An 18,483-nucleotide genomic window follows, 5' to 3' on the forward strand; every position below is an offset into this window, starting at 1 on the left:
TGCTTACAGGAAAAGACTAACCATTTATGAGATGGGTAGTTCTTTTTAAACAGTTTCAAATATTAGACTATTGTGCTGACTTAGTAAGTGAATTCTAAACACTTATCATCTGTTGCACCAGGCTCCCACATAACTCAGTGCTCAGGGTTCTTGGCATTTCCTCTTGGTGTAGAGCTGTCAAGATAAATCTGGGAAGCTAATGGCCTCCCTCTCTCCACCATTTTTCTTTGCTGGGAGTGTTTATTTTTTTCTGTCTCCGTTAGTTCAGACCTGGAAAGTCTGAAGACTGCAGTTTTTGCAGTAGTAATAGCTTCGTTTTCTCTATGGTCTCTGATCCCATTGTTTTCATTTTACTTTATAAAGGAGCACGAGGTGGAAAAGAATAGTGGCTGAAAGATGAGAAGAGTGTAAATTCTAAACTGAACTCTTGTCAATAACTTGCTTTGTGACCTTGAACAGACCAGGGCTCTTCTCTGGGCTCTTCAGCCCCAGTTGAAGTGTGGGATTATTTTGAACGATTTCTAAGGTTCCTCGGTGTTCAGTTTTACAGATCCCGGGAGTTCGGCGTTGTTGCCGGTGAGGCTCGTAGGGAGTGTACAGAAGCCATCCAGGCCTACCCAGTTCCACTTCTGAGCCCTTCTCCCGGTGCATTTTTGCTTGCCTGGCAACAGTAAGGAGGAGGATTTCCAGTGCTTAGATTCTTTCTCAGTTAGAGATTTTGATTTTAAAAGATTCTTGACTCTTCAGTTCCCATACCACAAAGAGAACAGTTTTCAAATTTGCATTAAGCTATCTTAAAGGAGAATGAAGTACTTGAAGCAGTAGTTGGTAAGGCTGTGCTTAGGGCTGTGGCTCCATAACTTGGGAAGAAGTCTGTCAGTTTATTCTCTCAGGAAAGTGTTTTGCAAAGACATGCAACAGAAGCGAGCCAAGTTGTTTTTCCAGTTAATACCCAGATGACAATAAATAAAACATTAATGTAGTTTAAAAGACAAAATCTGCTTATGATTTATGCATTTAATTTTTTTAAAGAGTTTATTTATTGATTTTAGAGAGAAAGGGAGGGAGAGATAGAGGGAGCGAGATCATAGTTGCTTCACTTTAGTTCATTTATTGCTTCTTGTATGTGCTTTCACCAGGCAAGCCCAGGGTTTTGAACTGGCGACCTCTGTGTTCCAGGTCGATGCTCTGTCTACTGTACCACCACAGGTCAGGCTGTGCATTTAATATTTTTTAATCAGAAAAGTATATCTGGGTAAGTCAGATGAAAGGAAAATGTGATTATTAGTTTGCTTTACTTGTTCTAAATAAATGTTGCCAATTTTTATGTAGAGTCTTGTATTTAGCAATTTAAAAAGTTAGAGGCCCTGGCCGGTTGGCTCAGCGGTAGAGCGTCGGCCTGGCGTGCGGAAGTCCTGGGTTCGATTCCCGGCCAGGGCACACAGGAGAGGCGCCCATCTGCTTCTCCACCCCTTCCCCTCTCCTTCCTCTCTGTCTCTCTCTTCCCCTCCCACAGCCAAGGCTCCATTGGAGCAAAAGATGGCCCGGGCACTGGGGATGGCTCCTTGGCCTCTACCCCAGGCGCTAGAGTGGCTCTGGTCACGACAGAGCGAAGCCCCGGATGGGCAGAGCATCGCCCCCTGGTGGGCGTGCCGGGTGGATCCCGGTCGGGCGCATGCGGGAATCTGTCTGCCTCCCCTTTCCAGCTTCAGAAAAATACAAAAAAAAAAAAAGTTAGAGCCATATGTAGTGGTTTAAAATAAGGATTGAATGTATGATTTTGAAAAGGACACATTGCTTTGAAGAACATAAGTTTGGGAAAATATGACCTCTTAAGTATAAAGTATTGCTCATTGATTTATGTTGGGAGGAAAATTCATACTTGAAAAGGTTTGCTCAGAAGCTAAGCGTATCTTTCAGAGAAATAAAAAAGCTTTTTAGTTATTGATTTTAGAGAGAAATAGAGAAACATCGATTTGTTGGTCCTCTTATTGAAGTACTCAGTGGCTGATTTTGTATGTGCCCTGACCAGGGATGGAACCTGCAACCTTGACATTTGGGGACAACGCTCTAACCAACTGAGCTACTCAGCTGGGCCTGAAAAACTCTCTTAAAGGCACACTTTAAGGAATCCATACTATAAATTATGTATGAAATTTGTTTACATCCTTATTTTCACTTTATTTATATTTTAAACAATTTTAATTTATTGATTTTAAAGCAAGAAAGGAAGAAAGAAACATTTATTGTCATTCCACCCATTTATGCATCCGTTGGTTGATGCTTATATGTGCCCTGACCAGGGATGGAACCCACAACCTTAGTGTATTGTGACAATACTCTAACCAGCGGAGATACCTGGCCAGGGTAGTTTAAGTTAATTTAAAGAATATTTAGAAATTTAAAAAGTTGACTCAATAAAACATGTTTGTTATATAAAAACAATTTTAAGCAGCATAGAAGTTTATATGGTAAAAATGAATTGTCTCTCTTCTCTGCTACCATTTTTACTGTATGGATATTGTTACTGATGAATAGTCTTCTAAATTTATTTTTATGCCTGTGTGGGCATATAAAGCAGAGGTTTTCAACTGCCAGAGTTTTCATGCTGGTCCACGAAAGAGTTAACCAACCTCATGTTGTATGAAGGGTTTACTAGGTAAAGACAGCTACTTCACTTTGAACTGTGAGTTTTCTTTAAAGAAATCTGAAGTATGCAATCTATTTTTTTCTCTTCCTGATAGTGATACTGGTTTCCTAAGTACAGATAAGAAACAACAGCTTCTTGGAGATTGGTTTTAAAGTATCATAGGCTTAAAATGTTAAAGTTTTTGCTTTTTGCAATACTCAACCTTTTTTGGGCCACGACTGATTTAATGTCAGAAAATATTTCACAGACCGGCCTTTAGGGTGGGACGAATAAATGTATCACATGACCGAGACAAGCGTCAAGAGTGAGTCTTAGACGGATGTAACTGAGGGAATCTGGTCATTTAAAAAAAAATAAAATATTGTTCAGACTTAAATATAAATAAAACGGAAATAATGTAAGTTATTTATTCCTTCTCTGTGGACCAGTACCAAATGGCCCACGGACCGGGGGTTGGGGACCACTGCTCTAGATCACTGAGAGGCGACTCTCCTACTTGGTCATCCCTGACTATGGTCAACTTCTGTTCAAACACTTTTAGTGATGGTAGCTTTATTCCACTTTTAGATTGCTATAGTTTGTTAGATTTATTCTCATTGAGCTGAAATGTGTTGCTTCCTAATCCTGCCTACTATTTCTGCTGTCAGAACCACAGAAAAAAGGTCTGATGCCTTCACGAGATGACATTTCCCCAGCTATTCAAAGACAGCGATCAAATCTTGACATTTCCTTTTCTCAGCTGAAACAGTTTTCTGCTGACCAGTTGTGGTGCAGTGGATAGAATGTTGATCTAGGACACCAAGGTCCCAGGTTCAAAACCCTGAGATCGCAGGGTTGCTGTCTTGAGCAAGAGGGCTTGGGTGAAGCCCCCCAATCAAGGCATGTATGAGAGGCAGTCAGTGAACAACTAAAGTGCTGTGACTATGAGTTATGCCTCTCCTCCTCTCCCTGCCTCTCTCTTCCTTCTTCTCTCTTCCTCTTTGTCTGTCTTTCTACCTAGAAGATGGTTTTACCCCCAGCTATATCCATATCTCCTATGTTGTGATTTTCATTTCCTTTTCCAGTCTGCATTTGATTGCTGATGTGGTTCCGTAATGCAAAAGTCATTAAAAGAATCACTTACCTTGATGTGACTATTGTATTTCTATTAATAGGCAGTCACACCAGGTATACTCCCCACTCACTCTGAACTAAAAAGTAGTTTAGCTGCCTTCTTCCCATTCTATACTTATGCAGTTGAGTTTTGAATCTAAAGCAGAATTTTTCACTTTTCTTTATTAAAGTTAATCTTATTTGAATTAGCCCATTGTCCTAACTTTAGGATATCTTTTTGAGTCATTATAGCCATTTTAATTTTGTGTAATCTTTTTTTTTTTTTTGTATTTTTCTGAAGCTGGAAACGGGAGAGACAGTCAGATAGACTCCCACATGCGCCCGACCAGGAACCACCCGGCATGCCCACCAGGCACGCCCACCAGGGGCGATGCTCTGTCCACCAGGGGGTGATGCTCTGCCCCTCCGGGGCGTAGCTCTGCCTTGACCAGAGCCATTCTAGCGCCTGGGGCAGAGGCCAAGGAGCCATTCCCAGCGCCGGGCCATCTTTGCTCCAATGGAGCCTTGGCTGTGGGAGGGGAAGAGAGAGACAGAGAGGAAGGGGGGGGGGGTGGAGAAGCAAATGGGCGCTTCTCCTATGTGCCCTGGCCGGAAATCGAACCCGGGTTCCCCGCAGGCCAGGCCGATGCTCTACCGCTGAGCCAACCGGCCTAATTTTGTGTAATCTTTGAGTTTGATTATATGCCTCTGGTCTTTCATCTAAATTACCAAATGTTGAGTAGAGGAGGGCTGATTTCCCCTGTGTAGCTTGCCCCTGAAGGTCATCTATTAGCTGAGGATCCTTTTTTATTTCATCAGTTTTGTAGTTGCCAAAACTGAATGCTTTTGTTTTTGCTTTTGAATATTGGAGCTGCTTTTCCTCTTTTTAAATTTTTTTAACACCACTCTTTTCTCTCCTTCTGGTCAAGAAAGCAGACTTTGGAGCTAGATTTCTGGATTCTAGGTCCCCGCTTTGTGACTTTTAGCTGTGGGACCTGGGGCAAGTCACTTCCCAGAAGTCTCAGTTTCTTTAATCTGTAAGATGGGAATAATAGTTCTTACTGCCTGGGATTATGAGAATTAAATGTGTTCATAAAGATAAAGCATTAGAACAGGACGTGGCCCCCATAGTAAGTGTTATGGAAGTGTACTATTATTATACTCAGATTTTGTTCCGAGTTCCGCAGTCATATCTCAGTCTCTCAAATCCCAGGGTTACATTTGTGTGGACCTGCACACTTGAACTTTTTTGAAGCTGCTGTAGACTCACTTCCCAGGTACTCATATCTGGGGCTTAAGAGCTCTGTAATAGTTCATCTAATAGAATTTATTGGAGAAAAATATTTTAATATCCTTTTCATTATAAAAGAATTAGTGTTTCTTTTTTTTTTTTTTTTTAGAATTAGTGTTTCTTAAAGACAATTTGGAAAATACAGAAAAAAAGTAAAAGGGGAAACAAAAAACTTACCACCCCAAAACAGTCATTAATTTCTTAGGACATTACTTTTTCTTCATTGTACTGTAGATATAATCATATCATAATGTGTTTTTGTATTTTTCTTTTCCTAATATCACTAGAAGTATATTTATTTATTATTATTATTATTATTTATTTATTTATTTTTTTGTATTTTTTTCTGAAGCTGGAAACGGGGAGAGACAGTCAGACAGACTCCCGCATGCGCCCGACCGGGATCCACCCCGCACGCCCACCAGGGGCGACGCTCTGCCCACCAGGGGGCGATGCTCTGCCCCTCTGGGGCGTCGCTTTGCGGCGACCAGAGCCACTCTAGCACCTGGGGCAGAGGCCAAGGAGCCATCCCCAGCGCCCGGGCCATCTTTGCTCCAATGGAGCCTCGGCTGCAGGAGGGGAAGAGAGAAACAGAGAGGAAGGAGGGGGTGGGGGGTGGAGAAGCAAATGGGCGCTTCTCCTATGTGCCCTGGCCGGGAATCGAACCCAGATCCCCTGCACGCCAGGCCGATGCTCTACCGCTGAGCCAACCGGCCAGGGCCTATTTATTATTATTTTAAATTTTATTTATTGATTTAATTGAGAGAGGAAGGGAAAGAGAGAATGATAGAGAGACAGGAACATCAACCTGTTCCTGTACGTGCCTTGACCAGGAATCAACCAGCAACTTCTGCACCTTGGGTCAATGCTCTAACCCAGTGATCCCCAACCCCCGGGCTGCAGACCGGTACCGGTCCGTGGGCCATTTGATACTGGTCCGCAGAGAAAGAATAAATAACTTACATTATTTCCCTTTTATTTATATTTAAGTCTGAATGATGTTTTATTTTTTTAAAATGACCAGATTCCCTCTGTTACATCCGTCTAAGACTCACTCTTGATGCTTCTCTCGGTCACATGATATATTTATCCGTCCCACCCTAAAGTCCGGTCCGTGAAAATATTTTCTGACATTAAACAGGTCCGTGGCCCAAAAAAGTTTGGGGACCATTGCTCTAACCACCCTAGATATCTGACCAGGGCAAAAGTATTTTCTATTACAGGGAGTCCTCGGGTTAGGACAGTCTGGACTACAATGTTTTGAGTTTAGGACGCTCACTCCCATAAAAACTTAAAAGAGCCCTGGCCGGTTGGCTCAGCGGTAGAGCGTCGGCCTAGCATGCAGAGGACCCGGGTTCAATTCCCGGCCAGGGCACACAGGAGAAGCGCCCATTTGCTTCTCCACCCCTCCGCCGCGCTTTCCTCTCTGTCTCTCTCTTCCCCTCCCGCAGCCAAGGCTCCATTGGAGCAAAGATGGCCCGGGTGCTGGGGATGGCTCTATGGCCTCTGCCTCAGGCGCTAGAGTGGCTCTGGTCGCTACATGGCGACGCCGAGGATGGGCAGAGCATTGCCCCCTGGTGGGTAGAGCGTTGCCCCTGGTGGGCGTGCCGGGTGGATCCCGGTCGGGCGCATGCGGGAGTCTGTCTGACTGTCTCTCCCTGTTTCCAGCTTCAGAAAAATGAAAAGAAAGAAAGATAAAAAAATAAAAAAAACTTAAAAGAATTGAGATGTATTTCAGCTTATGCTGTTAGCGTCATACTTACAGACTATGTGGATGAACTAGTTTGGTTGTGCGCAGTTGAAGAATATGTAGTAACACAGCATATGAGTGAGGGAGTTGGCTTCCCCCCAGTATGCTTACCTATGCCATTTTGGACTTTTTTTTTTTTTCTGACAGAGAGAGAGACAGAGAGAGGGATAGACAGGAAGGGAGAGAGATGAGAAGCATCAGTTTTTCATTGTGGCACCGTAGTTCATTGATTGGTTTCTCATATGTGCCTTGACAGGACGGGGCAGGTGGGTGCTATAGCAGAGTGAGTGGCCCCTTGCTCAAGCCAGTGACCTTTGGATTCAAGCCAGGGGCCATGGGTCATGTCTGTGATCCCATGCTCAAGCCAGCGACCCTGTGCTCAAGCCGGCAACCTCTGGGTTTTGAACCTGGGTCCTCTGCGCCCTAGGCTGATGCTCTATCCACTGCACCACTGCCTGGTCAGGCCATTTTGGACTGTTAAAAGAGCAAGTGTTCCGATTGTGTTAGGCTAGGGTATGTTTCGACTTACACCAAAATTTGGGTTATGTCACTGTTGTAGGGATGGAACTGTGTTATATAACCTGAGGACTCTGTGTGTGTGTGTGTGTGTGTGTGTGTGTGTGTGTGTGTGTGTATGTAGTCTTTGCTTACAAAAACTGATTTTAATTGCTGTATTACATTTTCTTAAGTGAATTATCTATAGTTAACACTTTCTGGTTGTTTAACTTTTAATTGTTATCAACTCTTTAGTATTCTAAATTACACTGATAAGCTTTTTTATTTTTTTGTATTTTCTGAAGCTGGAAACGGGGAGGCAGTCAGACTCCCGCATGCGCCCGACCAGGATCCACCCGGCATGCCCACCAGGGGACGATGCTCTGCTCATCTCGGGTGTTGCTCTGTTGCACCCAGAGCCATTCTAGCACCTGAGACAAAGGCCACAGAGCCATCCTCAGCGCCGGGGCCATCTTTGTTCCAATGGAGCCTTGGCTGTGGGAGGGGAAGAGAGAAACAGAGAGGAAGAAGAGGGGGAGAGGTGGAGAAGCAGATGGGCGCTTCTCCTGTGTGCCCTGGCTGGGAATCGAACCTCGGACTCCTGCACGCCAGGCCAATGCTCTACCACTGAGCCAACTGGCCAGGGCCTGGCATTTTTATTTTTAATAGAATTTATTATTCCTTAGTAAGGTTCCAAAGCTGAGTTCTCAGGTCAGAAGTTGTAAACATTTTTAAGACCTAAAGACTATTTTTATTGATAGAGATGACCAAAATAAAGTAGAAGATAATTTTTTCTGTCTTTTATAGTAATTGTATCAATTCTTTTCTCTTCATTCTCTGCATTATAGCTTAAAGTTCTTTTTTTGTTTTTACTTGCCTTTTCAAGGTTTAGGTTTTTAAAATATGTCCCTGGTGCTCACATTTGTTCTGGATTATGTATTTCTTCCATCTTTTGTAAATGTTCTATTAAAATATGAAGTTATTAGAGAGTACCTGCGTAGGCATGCTGATGCTCCCTTAAGGGCTAGAGTTATTTAGTGTTAGTATAGGGAAAACTGAGGATGGGACCCTGGCTAGTTCTTCTGTTCTCAAATCTTGCTGTCTCTTCCTCGAGCAATATTTTTTTCAGTTAAACTTCTTCCACTATGCATATAACTCAGGACTAGGTTCTAAGCATTGTTACCTGGGTTATTTCTTTATTTTTTTTCTGTTGTATTGATATTTTTCTGAAGTGAGAAGCGGGAAAATAGACTCCCGCATGCTCCTGAGACGGGGAGCATCTCAACCGGGACAACTTTGCTGTACTGGAACCTTGGCTGGGGTGGGAGGGCATGATAGAGAGAAAGAAGAGGGGAAGAGGTGGAGAAGCAGATGGGCGCTTTTCCTGTGTGCCCTGGCCAGGAATTGAACCTGGGACTTCTACACGCTGGGCCAATGCTCTACCCCTGAGCCGATCGGCGTGGGCCGAGCTGTGTTATTCCATCAGGTCACACATCAGCTGGCTGCACCTTTTCATTTTTTAATTTTTTTTTATTTTTGTATTTTTCTGAAGCTGGAAACGGGGAGGCAGTCAGACAGACTCCCTCATGCACCCGACTGGGATCCACCCGGCACGCCCACCAGGGGGCGATGCTCGGCCCATCCGAGGCGTCGCTCTGTTGCAACCAGAGCCACTCTAGCACCTGGCGCAGAGGCCAAGAAGCCATCCTCAGCGCCCAGGCCATCTTTGCTCCAATGGAGCCTTGGCTGTGGGAGGGGAAGAGAGGAGTCAGAGAGGAAGGAGAGGGGGAGGGGTGGAGAAGCAGATGGGTGCCTCTCCTGTGTGCCCTGGCCGGGAATCGAACCCGGGACTTCCGCACGCCAGGCCGACGCTCTACCACTGAGCCAACTGGCCAGGGCCGCCTTTTCATTTTTAAAAAGTTATTTTCACCATAAGAAGCATATTTAATGGGCTGGAATAGAATCTTTTAACTGTTTTTTTCTTTTCTAAACATTAATATGTAGAGAAAACTTTAGGAATTCCACAAGATTAAGCTCTTAAGTCCAGGGCTTTAAAAGTGAATGTTTTACCTCAAGTATCTTTATGCATACAATAGTTTCTGAATGTTAATATGTCTTAAATTAAAACAGTATGTAAACTGGCTTAAAACTGTTTAAATGATATTACTACATGGGCTTTCAAATGCCTGTTTACTTCAAAACTTGATTCCCTGAGCGGAGGAGGAAAGCCCGCCCACGGCCCGATGGCACTACCCGCCTTCATCTAACCTGGCTTGTAACCCCGGCGCTCATGCAATACAGATGCCTGCATATTCTATATAATTGTATGTTAATTTTCACATGCATGTATTTACAACTGTGTCTATATTTCATTTATTTAAGATCTGGACGTTGGTAGTTGGCTATGTGTTGACTGTTTCATTCAAGTGGAATGCAAGCACAGAGCGCTACTTGAGAACAGTTTCAATTCCCGTCTGGATTGTACTGCTTTTTCATTTAGGTGGGTCTCTTTTTCCTAAGGTCTAGCTTGAGGTCAGCGGTGGCTGACCGTGCAAATCAAAGCAGGTTTTTAATTTTATTTTGGTTGTGTTACATATGGCATTTAAAATTTTTTTTAAATAATCTTTAGAAAAATGTTTTAATATTTTATGAATCTTTAATGAACACATCATGCTTTAAAATGTCTATCTTTGAATTATGTCTTTGAAATGAACAATCTTTGAATTGTTCATTTTCCAAACGGTCCTTTAAAAATATATCTTGAAAAGTAGACTAACACTTGGACTCTCATGGCCATTTCTGAGTGTCCTACCACAGGAGGATATAGATAAGCAGTCAAGTGTGATAAGAGGTGCTCAACATCGTGCGCAAGAAACGAAAGGGAGCAGAGGTGTTTACTCTGGATGAGAGAAGGGAACTGGGCTCCAGGGGTGCGGAGAGGGGGAGGTGAGGAGGATATAAAGTGCGGAAGCCTGGCCTCCGAGAGTGTGGTTTACACAGAGATCTCGGCAGCCACGAGGGTGAGATATTAGAGCAGTGAGTAGGTTTTGAGAGAAAAATCTGTTCAGCCTGAGAGCCATACACATCAGCACTGCTCACGGCAAGTCCCTGTTATTTGAGACTGCGCTGTTCACTGAATGGCCGCTCAGTTGATCTAGAGCAGGGGTCAGGAACCTATGGCTCGAGAGCCAGATGTGGCTCTTTTGATGGCTGCATCTGGCTCGTGGACAGATCTTTAATAATAAAAAAAATAACGTTAAAAATATAAAACATTCTCATGTATTACAATCCATTCATTTCCTACCGCTCATGTTCATGGTTGCGGGTGGCTGGAGCCAATCACAGCTGTCCTCCGGGACAACACCAAATTTTTATTGGATAATGTGTAATGTACAGGGGTCGTTGTATGGCTCTCACGGAATTACATTTTAAAATATGTGGCGTTCATGGCTCTCTCAGCCAAAAAGTTTCCCGACCCCTGATATAAGAGCATTTTTCAGGGGTTCCTATGTCCCAAGTCTGAGTCTATGAAAACACTTAGTTCTAATTTAAAAACAAAATTCAGTAACCAAGAACAGCAGATAGCCTAGTAGTTTTTAGAGCTACTTCTTGTTTTTTTTTGTTTTTTTTAAAGGAGTTGATAGAAAATGTGTCTCTGCTTAGCGTCTAATGTTGAATAAAGCATTATTCTCTAACTTTGCTGACTTGGAATGTTTGAGTTTATCAGCAAGATCTCCTAACAAGTGATTGGACTCATTTTGAATTTGAGGAAGGCAGATGAGGGACATTCAGGCAGCTGAATGTCCATGAGGCTGTAGATCAGGGGTCTCAAACTCAACTCAGCATGTGGGCCGCAGAGCAAGATCACAGCCATTCGGCGGGCTGCACTAGTTCTACAAAAGGCAACTGTTACGCAACACTTTTCTCTGCAGTTGAAAACAAAAACAAATCAGTACAACAAGCACAATCGTACATGCAGTTTACTCAGTGTCACAAAACGACCAGAAACTGGAGTTCACATCACAACTACTGTTAATTAAGCTAATATCTAGCTAGGATGCTAGAGAAATGAAAAATACAAGTAGGCCCCTAGGCTTACTTAATTTTATCCAAAATATTTTGAACTTCGTGGATTAGTCTGCGGGCCGCACAAAATTGTTCGGAGGGCCGCATGCGGCCTGCGGGCCGCGAGTTTGAGACCCCTGCTCTAGATGCACCCAAGGAACTGCAAATGGCTGATGGGTAGCCTCTTAGTAGCATTTTTGCCTTATGAACTAAGGAGGATACATTGAAGCTTCTTGCAGTGCTCTTTTGGGCCATTGCACCCTTTCTTGAGAGAGTTCACATCCAGTGGTATTTGCAGGAAATCAAGCCAGGCTTCATGACTTTAGGATCTATGCCTGATACAGGTCATGCTGGGATTAAGTGGGGGGTTTGAATTTGGAATGGTCTTAAACCCTGAATAGGCTTCAGAATGGACTTGGTTCCTCAGGTGACACAAATCCATGAAAGGTAGGCTGGCACGTGCCCGACCATTTGTACCAGGGGCCTCTGGCAGCAGGACTGGACTTCCTGAGAGAAGTCCTGAGTTTAGGTTTCATCTGTCTGGTGACCTTTATTTCCCCTGAAACAATCCTGTTAACATACATGCCAAATTGTTCTGTCAGTTTACTAAACTGGTTCTTTTGAAGACAAATGCTGAGTTTTGATTTTACTAAAATGTTAATTCTTGATACTTTGCAGCATCTCTGGCTGGCTCATGGAGAATTCCAGTATTCCTGGTTATTGTATTCCTGGTGTCTGTGGGCACCCTCTATGAAAAACAGAACGAAAAAGAGTCTTCTGGTAAGAAATAAGGCATTCTAGTAATATTACTCTTAAGAAATATTTGGGAAGGTAGCTTTATTTTAAAAAACATGCTATGATGAGACCTGATGTGTGGTGACACAGTGGATAAAGCGTCGACCTGGAACGCTGAGGTCACAAGTTCGAAACCCTGGGCTTGCCTGGTCAAGACACGTATGGGAGTTGATGCTTCCTGTTTCCCCTACCTCCTTCTCTCTCTCTCTCTCTCTCTCTCTCTCTCGTTCTCTCTCTCTCTCGTTCTCTCTCTCTCTCTTCCGTCTAAAATGATTAAATAAAAATCTTAACAAAACAAACAAACAAAAACATGTTATGATGAAATAGCTTTAAATCGGTTTAAAAACCTGTGGTGTTTTCTGACCAGTTTAAAATATTTTAGGTTGTTACACTATACCTCATACCCTCCCCCCTTTTTTGCAAATTTTATTTAGGTATAATTCATAGGACCTAAAATTAACCATTAACTACTTTTTTAAAATTTATTGATTTTTAGAGGGGGGAGGGAGAGAGTATAGGGAGAAGCATAAGTATCAATTTGTAGTAGTTGCTTCCTATATGTGCCTTAGACAGGCAAGCCCAGGATTTTGAACAGATGGACACTTTAGCATTCCAGATGGACACTTTATCCACTGCGCCACCACAGGTCAGACCCATTAACTATTTTAAAGTAGCATTTAGTACATTCACAGTGTGTACAACCATTACTTCTATTTTCTTCTAAGATATTAACATCACCCTGTACCCATTAAGCAACTGTTATTAGCTTATTTGAGATTTTTCTATTTTCTTAATGTAGGAATTTATTTATAGCAATAAATTGCCTTCTAAGAACTCCCTTTATATCCCATAAATTTTGACATGTGTTTCCATTTTCCTTGAGTCAAGATACTGCATGATTTCCCTTTTGATTTTTTCGTTGACACATTGATTCATCAGAAGTGTGTTGTTAAATTTCCATATATGATATTTATGAATATTTCAATCTTTTTGTTGCTTGTGCTTTTGGTGTCCTAGCTAACAATTCATTCATTGTCGAATTTAAGGTTATAAATATTTGCCCCTGTTGACTTTGAATCCTCCAACTTTGCTGAATTTATTAGCTTTAATAGTCTTTTTCTTTTTTGTGGATTCTTCAGGATTTCGTATATATAAAAAAGAGCATGTCATCTGCAAATAGAGTTTAGCTTCTTCCTTTCTAATTTGGATGCCTCTTCTTTTTCTTGCTTGGTTGTCCTGGTTAAAACTTCTAGTATGTGTTGAACACACCATGTTCTTTTAAGGATTATTTTTTGCTGCAAGTGGTTCTTATCCAAAGATAGTTTGTTAAAGATGCATGTTTCTGACAGTTTTAAGAAGGCAGCAGGGGGTGGGTGGGGCAGGGGCAGCAGTGGCCAGATGTAGTAATGGCTCTCAGATCACCAGACTGGACTTCTGGTTAACCGGCCCGTGGAAGCAGCAGTGTGTGGAGAGGTGAACAGCATAGTTGGTACTGTGACCGACATTTGTTCCTTCTGCTTTCTGATGGTTATTCAAAAACTAAAAGAGCAAATTACTATTTGTAGCAGATTTGTAGAAGGAAAAAATGTTAATTTCTCACATTATCAGTTTGTCAAGGGTAAGTTAGAAATAATGAGAAATAAAAAAATAAAAGTCACTCAAAATCCCACTGTCCACGGATTATACCAAAATGTTAGCTAAGGGCTTTAAATGCCTTCAGACAACTTAAAACACAGGAAAACTGAATCATGGTGAACATTTTCTTTTGTATCCCATGTTTTAAACTTCTTGATATGAGCTCGTCTCTATGTCAGATATACTTCTCCAACATTATTTTTAGCATCTTCTTTTTATGCTAATCACAAGGCTATTTGTGGCATGGTTGTGTATTGGTAAATTCCCTAGAGAAGTTCATTTTAACTAAGTTGCTTTTTTATTATTTTATTTGTTAAGTAATATCTGATCATTGTAAGACCTCTTTTATTCATAAACAGTTGTGTAGAATTTTGAAACAACTACCTGAAGCAAAGAAACCTTAATTACTTAACTTTCTGACAGTGGAAAACAGGAAAGATTTTATATTTTTCTGTCTTTCTGAGTTTTCTTTCTTCAGCTTGTCTTTGTAGTCACAATCTTTTAGACTCTGTTTATCTATCAAACCAGTAGAAGTAAACTTTCTGTTTTGGCAACTACTGTAGAAAGCTTGGTGGTCTCTACTTGTCCCTCTGGTTAGCTAGCTTTATCTCCTTTTTTGTTTTCCTTTCCCCTAATAGTAGTGATTCAGACGGCTCTGCTTACACCTCACTCACCCCAGGATAGTTTTCTTCCTTTTGACTGCCTTTGTTCAGAGATGAGTAACTACTTCATTGTAAGTATGAATAATGTACGTCCCAAATCAAAGGGTTTAGGTGGGTTTTCTCTTGGGTATACATTCTAGTCAGCTGGTGAAGGGAGCCTCGAGAGATAGGGGATAAGAATTCTGAGACCAAGGTTTGCCCTGTTTGATTGTTACTGTTAGCAACCGAGGGTATTGGCATGTGAGCCAGATTTCTAGTATTTGAATTCTAGATTACTACAAGAAATCACAGGGACACAGACTAAATGTTGTGAGCAGATTTGCAAATGTTGGTTTTCTTTGTTCTGTTTCTCACTCCAGGTTATTCTTGATCTAGAATCCTTTTATAGACTTCTAGTTTAGATAATGCTTATTATAAATCTTATATACTTTTTTTCCTAAATTTCTTGAGTAGTTTTCCCTTTTGTTCCTAGAACCTGTTTATTTTTGGCATCAGAACTCAAATCACCCAGTTCATACTGGGACAGCCTTTTCCTTTTGTGACAGTCACTTCCCTCCTGTAGGTGTCACTGTAATGTAGTTAGAATGCTTCGCTGTACTGCCAGGGCACCGTGTGCACTTGTTCCTTCCTTGTCATTTCCACTGTCCCATCATAGGACCTGCGCTTGTGTCCCAGTCACCTGTCTCTCTGTCTTCTGAGCTTTGAATCTTTTGCTGCCGTGGACTCTTTTATGATCTGTGGTTCATAGGATTCACAGAATTAATCCTTTGGATTTCATCAGAATTCAAGGCATGAGTTTACTTAGGTTCAGGAAACTCTTCTTTTGGATCATTGCTGAGTTAGTTTTAGAGGTTCCTTCTGAACCCAGGGACCTTACTCAGTGGTTTTCTCTTAGACCTTGGGAACTCTTGGAATTTCCTGGGACCCCAAGATAATGTAGGGAAAAAATGTTAAGTGTCTACCATGCTTTTTTAAATGTACTATCTTTCTTTTAAATCCACAAATAAACCCCAAAACCTTAAGGAATGGTTATCTCTAGTTTGCAGATGAAGAAATTTCATTCCAGAGATTAACTGACTTGCTTACAGTCCTACAGGTGACTGGTGGGGCTGAGACATAAGCCCAGGTCCTTGACCCTAAGCCCAGTGTTCTTTCCCTTCACTAAGCTCCTTGAACAAGCATCAGTCCTCCTGGAAAGGCACTGACTGCTGATCCTCTTGAACTCAGTGTGGTTGTGAGCTGCTTCAATCTTTATGATGGCCCTGTGGCTTACCACAGCTGCGGGACCCAGTGTCTGTTTCTCGGATCCCAGAAATCTCACTTGCTAGAAACCTGGAATCCAGCTTTGATGTGTTCCCTGAGCCTGTGGGGAAAGAGGAAACCTGGCGTTATTGTTAGTAATGACAGCACGGACAAGGCCCTGTTAGACTCTTTACTTAATTTTCCTAGTAATCCAGTGAGATTGATATTATACTTATTTTACAGCTGAAGAAAATTAGGCTGAGCTATTTAGTCTACGACAAATGCTTCTTCAAAAGCTGGGCAAACACATCAGGTGTATCTTGAATAGCTTGGACACCCAGCCTAAGAAGTACAGGCAAGTACAGCTGGGTCTTTGCTCCTATCATTGGTTATCGTTTGTAAATGACCGGAAGTATCTTCACAGGAAGGATTGGTAGTTGCCTTAATCGTTTTAGGAGGGCATGCAATATGAGTGAAAAAGTTTGGTCCAGTTAAATCCAAATTTTCTGGAAAAGGCAAAGGAACAAACTAGATTGTTTACTGCTCATATCTCACCTCCCATTTCTGACACTGCTAGTTAAAAAGACCTAGAGAAACTCCCACAGGTGCATAGCCACGTCCTTGTTACTGACCAGTAGTCCAGTGAAGTGATACTAGAAGCCATTGAGATGTGTTTTCCACATTAGCAGTGGAAACACGAGCCTCTGACACAGGGAGCTGTGTTGCTGGGGAGACTTTCCTTGGTGTGTGGGGCCTGCTTTTCTTTTCTTTTCTTTTTTTTTTTTTGTATTTTTCTGAAGCTGGAAACGGGGAGGCAGTCAGACAGACTCCCGCATGCGCCCGACCGGGATCCACCCGGCACACCCACCAGGGGGCGATGCTCTGCCCAACCGGGGCGTTGCTGTGTCATGACTAGAGCCACTCTAGCACCTGGGGCAGAGGCCAAGGAGCCATCCCCAGTGCCCGGGCCATCTTTGCTCCAATGGAGCCTTGGCTGCGGGAGGGGAAGAGAGAGACAGAGAGGAAGGAGAGGGGGAGGGGTGGAGAGGCAGATGGGCGCCTCTCCTGTGTGCCCTGGCCAGGAATCGAACCCGGGACTTCCGCACGCCAGGCCGATGCTCTACCACTGAGCCAACTGGCCAGGGCTGGGGCCTGCTTTTCTGGTAAGCATCTTTGGATATATTTTTGGCACCTGCCACTATCCTCGTGAAAGAGAACAGAGTAGATCAAATCTCTTTATTTAGACTGGATTCAAAATATATCTTCTGATTTAAAAAAATTACTGAGTTTATTGGGGTCACTTTGGTTAGTAAAAATTATACAGGTTTAGGTGTACAATTTTATACCACATCTGTATGTTGCACTGTGTTCACCACCCCAAGTCAGTTCTCCCTCCATCTCCATCTGTACCCTGCTACCCTCCTCCACCTCTCCCATCTTGCTTCTCCTCCTGCAATCCCCACACTGCTGTTTGTGTTTAAAGTGTATTTTTTCTTTGCTTAATTCCCTGGTTTTTAAAAAATGTTATTCTGTCCATTGCTAAATAAGTGATATTATTTGAACATGTGATCTGTTATATGTATGGATTTGCCGGACTGTGAGTTTCTGTTCCCTGGAGCTAGGCTGCTAATGTCAGTAGCCCGCTTCTTTCGACTTGTGTAGATCCCTGTTATTTGGGCCTCTGAATGCTGGCCCTACCCCAGGGTAGATTGACACTTGAAACTTTGGATGCTCTTTCTGTTTTTTTGTTTATAGTTCTTGGGTCCCAAGATTATGTTCCTTTGTCTATGTGCCTATTTTTAGCTGGGACTTCTTTGCCAGTACCATGACTTTGTCTAGATTCTCAGTCCTGGAGTGTTTCTGTCTAGTTTATTATCCTGCACAAACCCTTGAGGTTTTTGAAATGAGTTGGATATCACTGAGATAGAAGTCAGTAAAAGCCTGTTTGATAAGATCATTTTCCAAGTCTTACATTCATAATTTTTATATACTCTGTTGATTTTCTGTAAGCTCTTCTCCAGGCACTCTAAAACTTGTGGACTTATTTACACACACACACACACACACACACGTATACACACAATTTTTTTGTGTGTGTGTGGCAGAGACGGAAAGAGTCAGAGAGAGGGACAGATAGGGATGACAGACAGGAAGGGAGAGAGATGAGAAACATCAATTCTTTGTTGCAGTTCCTTAGTTGTTCATTGATTTCTCATATGTGCCTTGACTGGGGGGCTACAACAGACTGAGTGACCCCTTGCTCAAGCCAGCAACCTTGGGCTCAAGCTGGTGAGCCTTGCTTAAACCCGATGAGCCCACACTCAAACTGGCAACCTCGGGGTCTCGAACCTGGGTCCTCTGCATCCCAGTCCAACGCTCTATCCACTGCACCACCGCCTGGTTAGGCTATATATTAACTAGGATGATATTGCATAGTTTCCTTGATTTAGCTATGATTCACTGAATATCTACTGTGTATTTTAGTGACATCAGCAAGTTTGAGAAAAAGTTATGTTTGTAAAGGTTTAATTTATTGGGTATGTGTAGTTCATTTGGAGCTGAAATTCATTGGCTTGGCAGAATTCTGTGTCATCACATTGAGTATTGGCCTGCCAAAAGTAAGGTCCATGTGTATGAGTGTGGGTATATGATTTGGTAACTAGGAATGGTTAGTGTTCTTAGTTGTGGACAGTGGAATCCGTGGTAGCTCGTCTAAATAGAAAGAGGACTGATTTGCAGATAGAATTTTTGGGAAGAACAGACAATTAAGGTTAAATCCGACACAGGCAGAAGTAATGCAGCCAGG

General features: G+C 42.5%; 1 protein-coding gene across 2 annotated transcripts in view; it reads left to right on the forward strand.

Annotated features, from left to right (window-relative positions):
- Positions 1-18,483, forward strand: part of TMEM245 (transmembrane protein 245) — an 84,327-nt gene that overhangs the window by 4,858 nt on the left and 60,986 nt on the right. For both annotated transcript variants that reach the window (XM_066256576.1, XM_066256577.1), the window contains exons 2-3: positions 9,661-9,778; positions 12,022-12,123. In XM_066256576.1, the coding sequence (XP_066112673.1) occupies positions 9,661-9,778; positions 12,022-12,123 (220 nt within the window). The remainder of the gene's footprint in view (positions 1-9,660; positions 9,779-12,021; positions 12,124-18,483) is intronic.

The sequence above is a fragment of the Saccopteryx bilineata genome, chromosome 2 (genome assembly GCF_036850765.1).
Source record: "Saccopteryx bilineata isolate mSacBil1 chromosome 2, mSacBil1_pri_phased_curated, whole genome shotgun sequence".
Taxonomy (NCBI): Eukaryota; Metazoa; Chordata; class Mammalia; order Chiroptera; family Emballonuridae; genus Saccopteryx; species Saccopteryx bilineata.